This window comes from Ranitomeya variabilis, chromosome 4 (genome assembly GCF_051348905.1).
Source record: "Ranitomeya variabilis isolate aRanVar5 chromosome 4, aRanVar5.hap1, whole genome shotgun sequence".
NCBI classification, from domain to species: Eukaryota; Metazoa; Chordata; class Amphibia; order Anura; family Dendrobatidae; genus Ranitomeya; species Ranitomeya variabilis.
Window position 1 is genome coordinate 201,688,204 of NC_135235.1, and position 15,348 is coordinate 201,703,551.

Here is a 15,348-nt window from a genome sequence, read left to right on the forward strand (position 1 = left end):
ATAACAGTTTGCCAGGCCAGTATTAAATGTTAAATGCATTGCAGAAGCGGGATTATAAGAAAGAAAATTCTGAGTTTTTTTTTTTCCTCTCTCTCATTTTTTTTTTTCTTTTCCCCTTTACCTCTGAGTGGCTCAAGCTTGCTGTAGACATGAATGTCCAGACCTTGATTACAAGTGTGGACCAGCTTGCTGCTCGTGTGCAGGGCATACAAGATTATGTTACCAGAAATCCTATGTCAGAACCTAAGATACCGATTCCTGAATTGTTTTTCGGGGACCGATTTAAGTTTAGAAATTTCAGGAATAATTGTAAATTATTTTTGTCCCTGAGACCCTGTTCATCTGGAGACTCCGCTCAGCAAGTGAAAATTGTTATTTCTTTTTTACGGGGCGACCCTCAGGATTGGGCCTTCTCGCTGGCGCCAGGAGATCCGGCATTGGCGGATATTGATGCATTTTTTCTGGCGCTCGGTTTACTTTATGAGGAACCCAATCTTGAGATTCAGGCAGAAAAAGCCTTGCTGGCTATGTCTCAGGGCCAGGACGAGGCTGAAGTGTATTGCCAAAAATTTCAGAAATGGTCCGTGCTGACTCAGTGGAACGAGTGTGCACTGGCCGCAAATTTTAGAAATGGCCTTTCTGAAGCCATTAAGAATGTGATGGTGGGTTTCCCTATTCCCACAGGTCTAAATGATTCCATGGCCCTGGCTATTCAAATTGACCGGCGGTTGCGGGAGCGCAAAACCGCAAATTCCCTTATGGTGTTGTCTGAACAGGCACCTGATTTAAGGCAATGTGATAGAAAAACCGCAAATTCACCTATGGTGCTGTCTGAACAAACACCTGATTTAATGCAATGTGATAGAATCCTGACTAGAAATGAGCGGAAAATTCATAGACGCCAGAATGGCTTGTGTTACTACTGTGGTGATTCTACACATGTTATCTCAGCATGCTCTAAACGTCTAACTAAGGTTGTTAGTCCTGTCACCGTTGGTAATTTGCAACCTAAATTTATTCTATCTGTAACTTTGATTTGTTCACTGTCATCTTATCCTGCCATGGCGTTTGTAGATTCAGGTGCTGCCCTGAGTCTTATGGATCTGTCATTTGCCAAGCGCTGTGGTTTTGTTCTTGAGCCATTAGAAAATCCTATCCCTCTTAGGGGTATTGATGCTACGCCGTTGGCAGAAAATAAACCGCAGTTTTGGACACAGGTTACCATGTGTATGACTCCTGAACATCGGGAGGTTATACGTTTTCTTGTTTTGCATAAAATGCATGATTTGGTTGTTTTGGGGTTGCCATGGTTGCAGACCCATAATCCAGTCTTGGATTGGAAGGCCATGTCAGTGTCAAGTTGGGGATGCCGTGGAAATCATGGGGATTCCCTGCCCGTGTCTATTGCTTCTTCTACGCCTTCGGAAGTTCCGGAGTATTTGTCTGATTATCAGGATGTTTTCAGCGAGTCCAGGTCCAGTGCACTGCCTCCTCATAGGGAGTGTGACTGCGCAATAGAGTTGATTCCAGGCAGTAAGTTTCCTAAGGGAAGATTATTTAACCTGTCGGTACCTGAACATACCGCTATGCGTTCATATATTAGAGAGTCTCTGGAGAAGGGGCATATCCGTCCTTCTTCTTCCCCTCTTGGTGCGGGATTCTTTTTTGTGGCCAAAAAGGACGGATCTTTGAGGCCTTGTATTGACTATCGGCTCTTAAATAAGATCACTGTCAAATTTCAGTATCCTTTGCCGCTGTTGTCTGACTTGTTTGCCCGGATTAAAGGTGCCAAGTGGTTCACCAAGATAGATCTTCGTGGTGCGTACAACCTTGTGCGCATTAAGCAAGGAGATGAATGGAAAACCGCATTCAATACGCCCGAAGGTCATTTTGAGTACTTGGTGATGCCTTTTGGGCTCTCTAATGCCCCTTCAGTTTTTCAGTCCTTTATGCATGACATTTTCCGGAAGTATCTGGATAAATTTTTGATCGTTTATCTGGACGATATTCTGGTTTTTTCTGATGATTGGGACTCGCATGTAGAACAGGTCAGGATGGTTTTCAAGATTTTGCGTGAAAATTCTTTGTTAAAGGCTCAAAGTGTCTCTTTGGTGTACAGAAGGTTCCCTTTTTAGGGTTCATTTTTTCCCCTTCTGCTGTGGAGATGGACCCAGTCAAGGTCCGAGCTATTCATGATTGGACTCAGCCCTCGTCAGTTAAGAGTCTTCAGAAGTTCTTGGGTTTTGCTAACTTTTACCGTCGTTTTATCGCTAATTTTTCTAGCGTTGTTAAACCTTTGACGGATATGACCAAGAAAGGCTCTGATGTAGCTAACTGGGCTCTGCTGCCGTGGAGGCTTTCCAGGAGTTGAAACGCCGGTTTACTTCGGTGCCTGTTTTGTGCCAGCCTGATGTCTCACTGCCCTTTCAGGTTGAGGTGGATGCTTCGGAGATTGGGGCAGGGGCCGTTTTGTCTCAGAGAGGTCCTGGTTGCTCTACTATGAGACCTTGTGCCTTTTTCTCTAGGAAGTTTTCGCCTGCAGAGCGAAATTATGATGTGGGCAATCGGGAGTTGTTGGCCATGAAGTGGGCATTTGAGGAGTGGCGTCATTGGCTCGAGGGTGCTAAGCATCGTGTGGTGGTTTTGACTGATCACAAAAATCTGATGTATCTCGAGTCTGCTAAACGCCTGAATCCTAGACAGGCCCGCTGGTCATTGTTTTTCTCCCGTTTTGACTTTGTGGTCTCGTATTTACCAGGTTCGAAGAATGTGAAGGCCGATGCTCTGTCTAGGAGCTTTGTGCCTGATGCTCCTGGAGTCGCTGAACCTGTGGGTATTCTTAAGGAAGGAGTTATCTTGTCAGCTATTTCTCCGGATCTGCGACGTGTGTTGCAGAGATTTCAGGCTGGTAGGCCTGACTCTTGTCCACCTGACAGATTGTTTGTGCCTGCTAGGTGGACCAGTAGAGTCATTTCCGAGGTTCATTCCTCGGTGTTGGCAGGGCACCCGGGAATTTTTGGCACCAGGGATCTGGTGGCCAGGTCCTTTTGGTGGCCGTCCTTGTCAAGGGATGTGCGGTCTTTTGTGCAGTCCTGTGGGACTTGTGCTCGAGCTAAGCCTTGCTGTTCTCGTGCCAGCGGGTTGCTCTTGCCCTTGCCTGTCCCGAAGAGACCTTGGACACACATCTCTATGGATTTCATTTCTGATCTTCCGGTGTCTCGGGGCATGTCTGTCATCTGGGTGATATGTGATCGTTTCTCCAAGATGGTCCATTTGGTTCCTTTGCCTAAGCTGCCTTCCTCTTCTGATCTGGTTCCTGTGTTCCTCCAGAACGTGGTCCGTTTACACGGCATTCCTGAGAATATTGTGTCGGACAGAGGATCCCAGTTTGTTTCCAGGTTCTGGCGATCCTTTTGTGGTAGGATGGGCATTGATTTGTCGTTTTCGTCCGCTTTTCATCCACAGACTAATGGACAAACGGAGCGAACTAATCAGACTCTGGAGGCTTATTTGAGGTGTTTTGTCTCTTCTGATCAGGATGATTGGGTGACCTTCTTGCCGTTGGCTGAATTTGCCCTTAATAATCGGGCTAGTTCCGCCACCTTGGTTTCGCCATTTTTCTGCAACTCTGGTTTCCATCCTCGTTTTTCCTCGGGACATGTGGAGCCTTCTGACTGTCCTGGGGTGGATTCTGTGGTAGATAGGTTGCAGCAGATCTGGAATCATGTGGTGGACAACTTGAAGTTGTCACAGGAGAAGGCTCAGCGTTTTGCCAACCGCCGCCGCGGTGTGGGTCCCCGACTTCGTGTTGGGGATTTGGTGTGGCTGTCTTCTCGATTTGTTCCTATGAAGGTCTCCTCTCCCAAATTTAAGCCTCGCTTCATTGGTCCGTACAAGATATTGGAAATCCTTAATCCTGTGTCCTTTCGCCTGGATCTTCCGGTGTCGTTTGCCATTCACAACGTATTTCATAGGTCCTTGTTGCGGCGGTACGTTGTGCCTGTGGTTCCTTCTGCTGAGCCTCCTGCTCCGGTGTTGGTTGAGGGCGAGTTGGAGTACGTGGTGGAGAAGATCTTAGATTCTCGTCTCTCCAGGCGGAGGCTTCAGTACCTGGTCAAGTGGAAGGGCTATGGTCAGGAGGATAATTCCTGGGTGGTCGCCTCTGATGTGCATGCGGCCGATTTAGTTCGGGCCTTTCACGCCGCTCATCCTGATCGCCCTGGTGGTCTTGGTGAGGGTTCGGTGACCCCTCACTAAGGGGGGGGTACTGTTGTGAATTTGCTTTTTGGCTCCCTCTAGTGGTTACTAGTGATTTGACTCTGGGTATGTCAGTCATCCCTTGTATGCTCACCTGGGCCGTTAGTTCAGGGGTGTTGCTATATAAGCTCCCTGGACCTTCAGTTCAATGCCTGGCAACGTTGTAATCAGAGCTAATCTGTTGTGCTCTTGTCTACTGATCCTGGTTCCTGCTAGATTAAGCTAAGTCTGCTTTCTTGCTTTTTGCTATTTGTTTTTGTTTGCATTTTTGTCCAGCTTGTACTTAATCTGTATCCTGTCCTTGCTGGAAGCTCTAGGGAGCTGGTGTTCTCCCCCCGGGCCGTTAGACGGTTCGGGGGTTCTTGAATTTCCAGCGTGGATGTTTGATAGGGTTTTTGTTGACCATATAAGTTATCTTACTACATTCTGCTATTAGTAAGCGGGCCTCTCTTTGCTAAACCTAGTTCATTTCTATGTTTGTCATTTCCTCTTACCTCACCGTTATTATTTGTGGGGGGCTTGTATCCTACTTTTGGGGTCCTTTCTCTGGAGGCAAGAGAGGTCTTTGTTTTCCTCTTCTAGGGGTAGTTAGTTCTCCGGCTGGCGCGAGACATCTAGCGACCAACGTAGGCATGTTCCCCGGCTACTTCTAGTGTTGGCGTTAGGAGTAGATATATGGTCAACCCAGTTACCACTGCCCTATGAGCTGGATTTTTGTACTTCGCAGACTTACTTGTTCCTCTGAGACCCTCGCCATTGGGGTCATAACACATGTCCTGCTCCAAAACTATCCCTTCTATCTTAGTTAGCATGTCTGTAGTATCCCGAACATATGAAGGTAATGTCTCCACCATAGATTTTAAATAAAAATCAATATACTTGCAAATCGGATTACATAGGCCATCAATCCCGGAGACTATTGGCCTCCCCGGAGGATCTATCATATGTTTATGTACCTTTGGTAGTAGGTACATTGTGGGAATTTTTGGAAATTCCACTGTCAAACCATCAAATACTTTCTTGTTGATGGTGCCCCGATCCAGGGCGTTCCGTAAGATTCTATCCAATTTGATTTTGTGTGTCTCTACAGGGCAGTGAGACAGTCGAATGTATGTGTCTTTACAATTCAACTGTCTCAGTGCTTCCTTCTCATACTTAATAGTAGGCCAAATAACAACATTCCCTCCCTTGTCCGCCGCTTTGATAACAACATCATCTAATTTACCAAGTTCCTGCAGCGCTTTTCGCTGAGATTTCGTCACATTGTCATTTGTGACGAATTCTGGGATTTTTTTAAAATCCTCCAGTACTAACCTGGTAAAGATCTCTACTTGAGGACATAGGGACAAGGGAGGGAACGTGGTTGATTTGGGTAGGATAGACCTCGGGAACGTACCTTTAGGGTCAGGTTCTTGCTCCTTTAATAGATCCTCCAGGACTGCCAATGTCTCTCTATCAATTTCAGATGTCAGTCCGTATTCCTCATTTTCCCTCTTATTATGCAGTTTTTTCAGGATTAACTTGCGGGAAAAGAGGTGCATGTCTTTTACGGCTGAAAAATAATTAAATGGGTTATTAGGCACAAATGTGAGACCGAAAGATAGCACTTCACGTTGTGCCTCAGTCAATCTATGGTGGGACAAATTAATCACCTCGAATGTTCCGGATTTCTTTTTCTTATCCTCCGATTGGTGGACTGGAGATATTCTCCGTTTGGCGGTGGCTTTACCCTTTGCATGCTCAATTTGTTTATAGCTTGATCTCGTATGTCTGATAGTACTTGAACTCGTTGCCCGTGGGGCATCACTTTCATGGTCTTCACCCGACGTTACAGATGACATAGATTCATTACGAGCCCTGGATACAGAACGGCCCCTTCTCCTATTATTGTGTCTCCACCTATAGACCTGATTATTTTGGAAATCAAGTGCATCCCTCTGAAACTTTTTTGTCTTGGTATTTCTGATATCTTCCTCCCATTTGAGAAAGTCTTTTTCCAAATCCTCATTTACTTTTTTGATAGCTTCAGTTGTCAATTCTTTTTTCAATAATGTTTGAATACTATCAATTTCTTTTTCAAGTTCACTGAGAGTGAGTTCGTTATGTTTAATAAGGAGTTCCATGAACCCCTTGGAACAGTTGCCTGCCAATTCCTCCCATCTATTTTTAAACCAAGACAAATCAGTTTCAAAGGACGTAAACACCTGCACGCGTAGGCCTCTCGGTATTAGTCCCTTGGAGACATATTTTTCCAAAAAACCCTTGTTCCACCATGTCCTCATTCGTTTGTGCAGAAGTGATTTTAGTTTTTGAATCAATTCATGGTTTTCTCTGTAATTACAACTTAAAATCAAACTAGGGTCATCCTTAAAGACTTCATTGATTTGACTGAGCCATGAGGAGTCCCTGGCTCTAAAGTCCATCTGTCTGGGATCAGCTGCTGTGAAAAACACAGAGGAAATTAGTAATGAGAACAAACCCACAGAAATAACATGGATCACATTAGCAAGATGTATGCTTGGGGACACAAATAGGTCTCCACCCATGTGTATATAAGGACAATAATGTATACTCCAGATACTGAATCTTAAGAAAAAAATGGAGTTCTATACAGAAATTAAATAAAAACAGTCTTTATTATAACAAAAATTAGTTAAAAAACCAATGTGCAATGTACAATATAAGAGAAGCAAGGAGACCCTAGTGAACATACATCCGGATCACGAGGGAGTGAGGAAAAGCTTCTCAAGTACGGCGTTTTATACTACTGCCCGTTTGCCGAAATCTCTGAAATGCGCGCCACGAACACTGCAGGAAGTTGTACTCACTCCCCGGCATTCACTAGGAGCGCACGTCATGGGGAAATCCCCTTCTGACGTCACGGACATGCGCACCTAGGGGAACTGAAGCCGAAGCAGAGAGAATTCCCCCGCAGGCGTAGGGCGCATGCGCCAGAGATCAGTCCCGGACATAATGGAAAAGGCGCCCAAAACAAAGCGCCGAAGAGTCATATATGCTGTGAAAGTCAAAATTTTGACACTCCTAGTGAATGCCGGGGAGTGAGTACAACTTCCTGCAGTGATCGTGGCGCGCATGCGCATTTCAGAGATTTCGGCAAACGGGCAGTAGTATAAAACGCCGTACTTGAGAAGCTTTTCCTCACTCCCTCTTTGAAAAAGCTACACGAAACGCGCGTCAGGGGGATATCCAGGGTCCCAGGCACCATTTACTTCTCCATGGGTAAGAAACCGTATATCTGATACATACGACCGCCTTTTCTGATGTTCGGTTACTCTGTATAGGGGGGACACTTGTCCACAATGAAACCGGCATCATTTACCATATCATTGTAAATGCGGTAGATATATATATGTAACCCTTGGTGTTATTATACATAGTTTGGTGTACGTGATCCGGATGTATGTTCACTAGAGTCTCCTTGCTTCTCTTATATTGTACATTGCACATTGGTTTTTTTAACTAATTTTTGTTATAATAAAGACTGTTTTTATTTAATTTCTGTATAGAACTCCATTTTTTTCTTAAAATTCAGTATCTGGAGTATACATTATTGTCCTTATATACACATGGGTGGAGACCTATTTGTGTCCCCAAGCATACATCTTGCTAATGTGATCCATGTTATTTCTGTGGGTTCTCAAGATATGCAGTATGTAAAATAGGGGGCAGATCACTGAGGGATCAATGACCTGTCATGAGTCATAATGATGGATATATAAGCAGAGCACCACAAAAAGCCCCGCCCACAACCTCACCCACTACTCAGCTCACAGCCCCGCCCACAGGCCGCCCCGGAGCGCGAGAATCTCTTTAACTGTAAACTACAAATAAAGATTAAACAACAACCACAAGGCGGATTTCATCAACCCAGGTATCATTTTAATCAGTATAACGGCGCCGACCTGACACTGTCTGTAGGTTCCTCAGCACAATCCGACTGACAGTTTGACTTTAAAGTAATAAAACTTTTATAAAACTTTTACATTTCTCGTCTTTCATATTTTATTTTTAGGACCAAAACTGCCAGCACTTATTGAGATTGTTTTTAATCAATTCCCAGCTGGGACAGATGACCGGAGGACGCGCGTTGAACAAAATGATTAGAAACTTACAAATTGAAATTCACTTCATTCAGAAATGTTTATTTAAGGTACGTGTCTATATTTGCCGGGACAGTCGCAATGGGGGACACCAGCGCACTATTCTTTCTTACACGGGAATGCATGTACTATTGAGGTATGCAAAGTTTTTGAAACCCCGATAAGCATTTAAGTACATTAGTAGGCTTGTGCTAAGTGGTATTTGGCCACTTATGCCATAAATTTGCAGTTTCAGTTGACATAAAAAAAAAAAAAAATCCAACCTGACGGATGACATTTTTGGCCGTCAGAAAGTTATCAATGGTCCATCACGAATGATTTCATTTTCAAACAATTGTCAACTTTTATTCTTGTGGGCAGCTTTAGTTTAAACAATGTTTTTTTAATAGTTTTTTTTTTATTTAAACCATTCATTTCAATGAGTATCAAATCTTACATTGTGATCAGTTTTGATATAAAGCTGTATTTTTTTTTTACGTTGGTTAGGAAACGGCCTTGACTGGATAATTAGGCTACGTTCTTACGATGAGTTTTTGATGTTGCGGATTTTCTGCACCCTTTGAGTAAAATGGGTTACAAACCAAAAGTTCATTGAGTGAACGTAGCCTTAAGGCACATAATAATTTTCGTAAGGTGTCCCATGCATTTTGGCCTATTGAAATAAAAAAGTGGCAAAAAAACAGCAGCTGATTTTTGTCTTAAATTTCCACCTAGTTTTTTGCCGCAAGGTTGCTATAAGGCTCCGTTCCCACGATGAGCTTTTGGTGAGTTTTTGATGTTGTATTTCTGCACCCATTAAGGTTAGTTAAATTTTTTTCAAAAACTCACCAAAAACTCATCATGGGCACACAGCCTTACAGTGACTTGTTTAAAATTGATTGACGTGAAATTCTTTCTTTTTCAGATTCCATCATCATGTTCTAATAAAACAGTTAGCATGTCCAGCGTTATACAAAATCTAGATGAGTCTCTCACTGCTCTTAAAACAAATATCGAAAACAACTTTACTCACTGCTTACATGTGAAGTGCGAGACAGGTAAGTCATCGCAATCATTGGCAAGCTTGGCATATCATCTCTCTTACGTTCAGGATCCATTCCCAACATCCAATGGAAATATGAGAGGGTACACCCCAAAAAATCAGGAATTGTCTTCTTGAAGGAGCTTGTAGTACGGGCTTCTGCCATTATGTGTATGTTCTCTTTCGAGCCAATATGCCAAACTATTGTGGGAGAACGTTACATATGGATTCAGTGATAGGTTTTTTTTTTCGTTGAGTTGTACAATCTTTTGCCTATTTAACTTTTTTTTTTTTATTAAAAATGTGATAAAAAATTGTCCAGTCATTCTGGGAGATCAATGTTAGACCATTCATGGATTTCGTGAAGTTCCTGTGAGCAAATTTTCATTTCGGAATTGGGCATGAAACGAGTTGTGGCAAATTTTTTGCCTGCTCATCCCTGACCGGTGAGACAATCGCCTGGGTGTGAACGGAGATTATTTTGAGACTGAAGTTAGGAAATGTATTTTATTTCTTGCAAATTAATTCTGTTCTTTTTTGGACCCCTTCATAACCACCGTCTCCTATCCTTACGAAAAATAAATAAATAATAGTGGCACGTTGTTCTTGTGAGTCATCCATCACAAAAGACTGAGTAACTCGTTGAAACGTCGGCTGGTATACTGAGGCAGAAGGGTTTCGCAAACATTCACGTAGCGGCAGTTTACTGTTTTATTAAAATTTCAGTCATTCGTGAGATAGCGACACTTTGTTTCCAGCTGGTTGCCTTGGAGACCGACCACTTCTGCTAGACAGTAGAACATACGCAGTGCTTCCAAGCTATTTTTTGTTGAGCTTGTAAGCAATGTTCTGAAGCTGACCAGGATCTCAGGAGCTCGCTTTTATTTCCTAATCCTGGCCAGCTTCAGTGTAGTGCTTGCAACCTAAAAAGCAGCAGTGGTCGTTCTGCTTTAAAACCGGATATTTAAAATATTTAATAAAAGCAATTCTCGCTGGTTCTAAACATGGTGACTCCAGTGGACAGGAACCAATGATGTGCTGTTCTTGGATCACCTGACCACTGAGGCTTGTGATTGGCTGCAGCAGTCATGTGACTGGAACGGGACCTCATCAGATGTGCAATACTCGGGATCCCACATGTATTTTATATTACTATTTAAAGACTCATGTTGGAGCCTTGGAAAAGAGGTGATATATGCGTCATATGATAAAATCCCATGAGGCGCCCCCTTTGTTGCAACAAATGTCTAGGACATATTTGATATAGTAAAGCTAAAATGTTGGTGACCATTTACACCAGTGTGGTATTTTACTTTAGTTTATATACTGTAAGGATATGTGATTGCATATACAATTTTTTTTCCAGTAGATGAGTCCGGGAGTACAATGAAAAGTATTATTGAAGATCACACAACACCTGCATTAAATATTAATGGTATGTTCCATACTTTTTCTCGGCACTGGCTCTCCCGGGGATTGCATGACTTTATTATGTCACGTGATCCCTGTTGCCAATTAGCGGTTGCTTCATTCTCCCCTGCTTTGTGGGCAGAGTTTAACAATTCCAGATGTTTTTGGCTGATTCCTCTATTGCAACTTTTTAAAAAGTCACAACATGTTGTGCAAATCCCCATCAGCTCCCCACTCATCCCTATCCTGGAGTGATTTTGTCCACGTATTTCAAAAGTTACATCTTTTGAGTAGTTTTGAAAAAGACATCACATTTTGCTCAAAAAGTCACAAAAATACAAAAATGGCTAGGGAAAAGTTTTATATTACTTTGGGCAAATTTATGAAATGTATGCGCCATTTTGATGAATTTGGCACAATAAAATTTAAAAACCCTGCAAATGAGAAATCAAGGCCTTTATATGCAATGCTTCTTAATAATAAATTATCCTTATCTCCATCTCTTAACTTTTATTGTGTAAAATGGAGTGCATCTAAAGCAATACATTAAAAAAATACATTTTGCTCATATACTGCAACAGTGGTAATTTTCTACTCTTTTTCTAGGTAGCTCTGATCATATCATTGACCCAGCAAAACAGTCCAGTTCAAGACTTCATACTTGGCTGCTACTCAGCGTATTACTCACATTGTTTGTAGTAAGTATTATGGTAAGCCTTAAATTGAATTATATTCCTTACTTAGGCTATGTGCTCACGTTGAGTATTTGCTTGCAGACATTTCTGCAAGGTTTCTGCATCTCTTGGCAGGAAAAATGCTGCAGCAAAAATGCGCGTTCTTGGCCCTTTTTTGGTCCTTTTTTTCTTTGTTGTTGTATGTGTTTTAGTAGAGCAATGAAGCCTTTTTTGAGCTAAATAAAGATATTTAAAAAAAAAATTTCTTGGTTCAACACCACCTTTTTCATGCTGATGCAATAGCATCAGAGTAATGGGACTAGGGCTTGGTGTCAGCAGCTGTCATTGGCACCAAGCCCTAGGTTTTGTAATGAAAAGGTCTCAGCTTGACACCCTCATTACTAAGCCGATATTTAAACACAAACACGCACACAAACACACAGACATTGTCACCAGCCTATGTGGGAGTGTTAACAGAACGAAAGTACATAGGCTTTAACCAGACAGCAACTGTTAATTTTAAAGGAAATAAATGAAAGAAAATAGTGTGGGCACCTGCGTAAGTTTAATAGCCAGCAGAAGGAAAGCCGACAGCTGAGGGCTGATGTTAATATTCTATGAAGGAGCCAATAGCCATAAAGGTTCCCAGGCTATTAATATCAGCTCACAGCTGTTTGCTCAAACTTTACTGACTAGTTTACAGGGGGACCCCAGAAAAAAATTGACATAGGGCCCCCCTATAAAATCTAACCAGCAAAGGCTAGGCAGACAGCTGCGGGCTGATATTAATAGCCTAGGAAGGGGCCATGGATATTGGCCCCTACCAGACTAAAAACATCAGCTCTCAGCCACCCCAGAAAAGGCGCATCTATAAGATGCACCAAATCTGGTGCTTTGCCTCGCTCTTCCCACTTGCCTTGTAGCGGTGGCAAGTGAGGTTCATATTTGTGGGGTTGATGTCACCTTTGAATTGTCAGGTGACATCAAGCACACAGGTTAGTAATGGAGAGGCCTCTATAAGACACCTATCCATTAGTAACCCCAACAGGAGATATTGTTTAAAAACACAGACACCCAGAATAAAGTCCTTTATTTGAAATAATGACACAGACTCCTTTAATGAATCTTAATTAAACCATACTCACCTAACATATAATCCACCAAAGCCAACGTCTCCTGCAACAAAAATAAAATAATAAACCACAATATTCCTCACCTGTCCTCAGAGAAGATAATCCATAATGTCCCATGACGATCTGGTGAATTTGAGATGTGACTGTTCTTTACGTGAGATCGCCGTGGGACTCTCTGGATTACGTGAACTACGGCGGACAGGTGAGTATATGGTGGTTGATTATTTTACATTTTTTTTCCTGGAGACGAGGGCATCGGGGATTAGGTAAGTAGGAAATTTCACTCAAACTTGATCCTCTGTGGATCAATCCACTCATCTCTAGTGACCATGTATATGTGGCTACCTCTTTAGAGCAAAGGTTGGATTTCTTCTTGTTCTCGGGAACTCTCACCGGTCAAAGATAAATTACAATAGTATATGTATGCATGGCAGCTATGTGTCCATGAAACTGTGTACTGTACAGTTATATCTACGATTTGGAAAATCTCTTTACCAATTTGAGTTAGTTAACAATGTACAGTAAAATAACACAGGTGCAGATGGCTCGGAGCATCTCTTTATTCTGCAAATTCTCACCATTTTAAAGTTTTGTTTTGCTGCTAGTATTGAGCACTTATTATACATCTGGATCAGATCTAATAAAATATACTGATGTTGGTCCTCTGATTTTAATAGGTATTAGTAACATGCTGGAAAAGTCGAAGTCAAGGTAATTACTCAAAATGTTGGCTAGAAGTCAGATTAAAGTAGTTGTACACTACTAGGACAATCCTTTCTTGATCTAAATGTTTGGCCTTGATAAAATAAAAAAACTTATACTCCCCTCCTGTGCCAATGCCGATCCAACAATGTCGGCACTCTCGGTCCCTGGGCTCTTGTGTAGTTCTTGTGACACGTGACCCTTGGTGCCCAATCAGCTCTAGTATTACAGTCTCTGCCTTCCTACGAATTGAACATTTAGAGGAAGATGGAGAGCCGCCGTAGCTCTGACTTCCTCTTCATGTTCAATTCATACAACGATAGTGACGCCAGCAATGATTAGGCGCAGGGCTCAAGTGTCACAACCGCACGGGATCTCTTGGACCATAAGTGCTGACAGCGCTGGACTGGCTCCGACATGAGAGGCGAGTATAAGCTTTTTTTATTTTATCGGGACCAAGCATGGAGAATGAGAAGGTGTTGTTCAAGGAGTGGACCGTTCAATCAAATTCGGCAAGGAAATTCAATTTGCATCATACTTATTAGTTGTGAATCCAGTGTACATTATTATGCCCTGCCAACTCCAAAGTCAGTGGCGTAACTAGAGTCCGATTGGCCTCTGTGCGTTCGTCTGATGTATTTGCCCTTATAGCGTTCAAGATCCTATGAACACATACATGTTCACCCCCCCATGTAATAATGCCCCCTTTCCTGTAATAATGTCCCCAATCCTTGCTCTTTCCTGATATAATGTCCCCCATCCTGGGCCCTTACCTGTATTAATGTCCTCCATCCTAGACCTCTTTTAATAATTACCCCCTCTACTCACTCTATGCACCTACCTAAAATAATATCCCACATCCTTTGCCTTTTCCTGGTATATTGTTCATCATCCTGGACCTCTTACTGGTATGTCACCCTTTTATGGTAGAATGTCCCCCATCCTAGTTTAATGTCCTTCATCCTAGGCCCCTTCAAGTAATAATGGCCTCCATTCTGGGAACTTTCCTGGTATAATGTCCTCCATCTTGGTATAATATCCTCTATCCTTGGTCCCTTCCAGTAATATTTTTTCTGCTCTGCGGCTCTTCTGCAACAAGTATAAAATAAGAAAAATTACGTCACTGCCATGTGCCATTTGTGATAGGCACCCCAACATCAGCTGTTGGCCTCTGATTGGCCAGCGGCTTGTATTACACCTCAGGAAGCTGGCAGGTCTCTGTGCTTCATTACATGTCAGCTGAATGTGAGTCCTCGGATGCACATCCAGCTGAAATAGCCAATGCCGTTGCTTGTTCCCCCTCCAGCACTGGCAAGGGCGCTGTGGAACCCTTTATATCTACCATAATTTTGCCCCTGCCCAAATGTTAAACGTGTAAAAGAATTATAAAAATTATAGCCACCTGTTATGATCTGGTGGCCTAGGAGCAGCATGAGACGTACTCTGGAGAAGGTGGTACCTGTACTGACCGCAGACCCTGAACTTAACACCGCAACTAGAAGTAGCCGTGGAATGTACCTAACACTCCCTAGACATCTCGACACAGCCATAGGACTAAATACCCCTAGAGATAGAAAAGGGAAAACTATCTTGCCTCAGAGAAAATCCCCAAAGGATAGACAGCCCCCCACAAATATTGACTGTGAGAGGAGAGGGAAATAACATACGCAGACTGAAATCAGGATTTAGCAAAGGAGGCCGCTCTAGCTAAATAGAAAGGATAGGACAGAGTACTATGCGGTCAGTATTAAAACACTAAAAAATATCCACCACAGAAAATACAAAATCTCCACATCTAACTAAAGATATGGAGGGTATATCTGCATCTCCAGAGATACCAGCTTGGCTGAACAAATCCTTATACAGACTAAGCTGGACAAGACAAAACATGGAAAAGAACTGAACAATAAGGCCCACAGCATGTGGACTGCAAAAAACAAGGCCAGAACTTATCTTTGTTGAAATGAACAGCAAAGCATGAGAGACCAGGCAGGGATGTGAATCCTCCAGGAACAATGGACAACTGGCAC

General features: G+C 42.7%; 1 protein-coding gene across 1 annotated transcript in view; it reads left to right on the forward strand.

The window, feature by feature from the left end:
- Positions 1 to 15,348, forward strand: part of FLT3LG (fms related receptor tyrosine kinase 3 ligand) — a 107,917-nt gene that overhangs the window by 68,730 nt on the left and 23,839 nt on the right. The window contains exons 5-9 of the mRNA XM_077259648.1: positions 8,291 to 8,428; positions 9,283 to 9,415; positions 10,766 to 10,834; positions 11,416 to 11,519; positions 13,294 to 13,327. Coding sequence (XP_077115763.1) covers positions 8,291 to 8,428; positions 9,283 to 9,415; positions 10,766 to 10,834; positions 11,416 to 11,519; positions 13,294 to 13,327 — 478 coding nt within the window. The remainder of the gene's footprint in view (positions 1 to 8,290; positions 8,429 to 9,282; positions 9,416 to 10,765; positions 10,835 to 11,415; positions 11,520 to 13,293; positions 13,328 to 15,348) is intronic.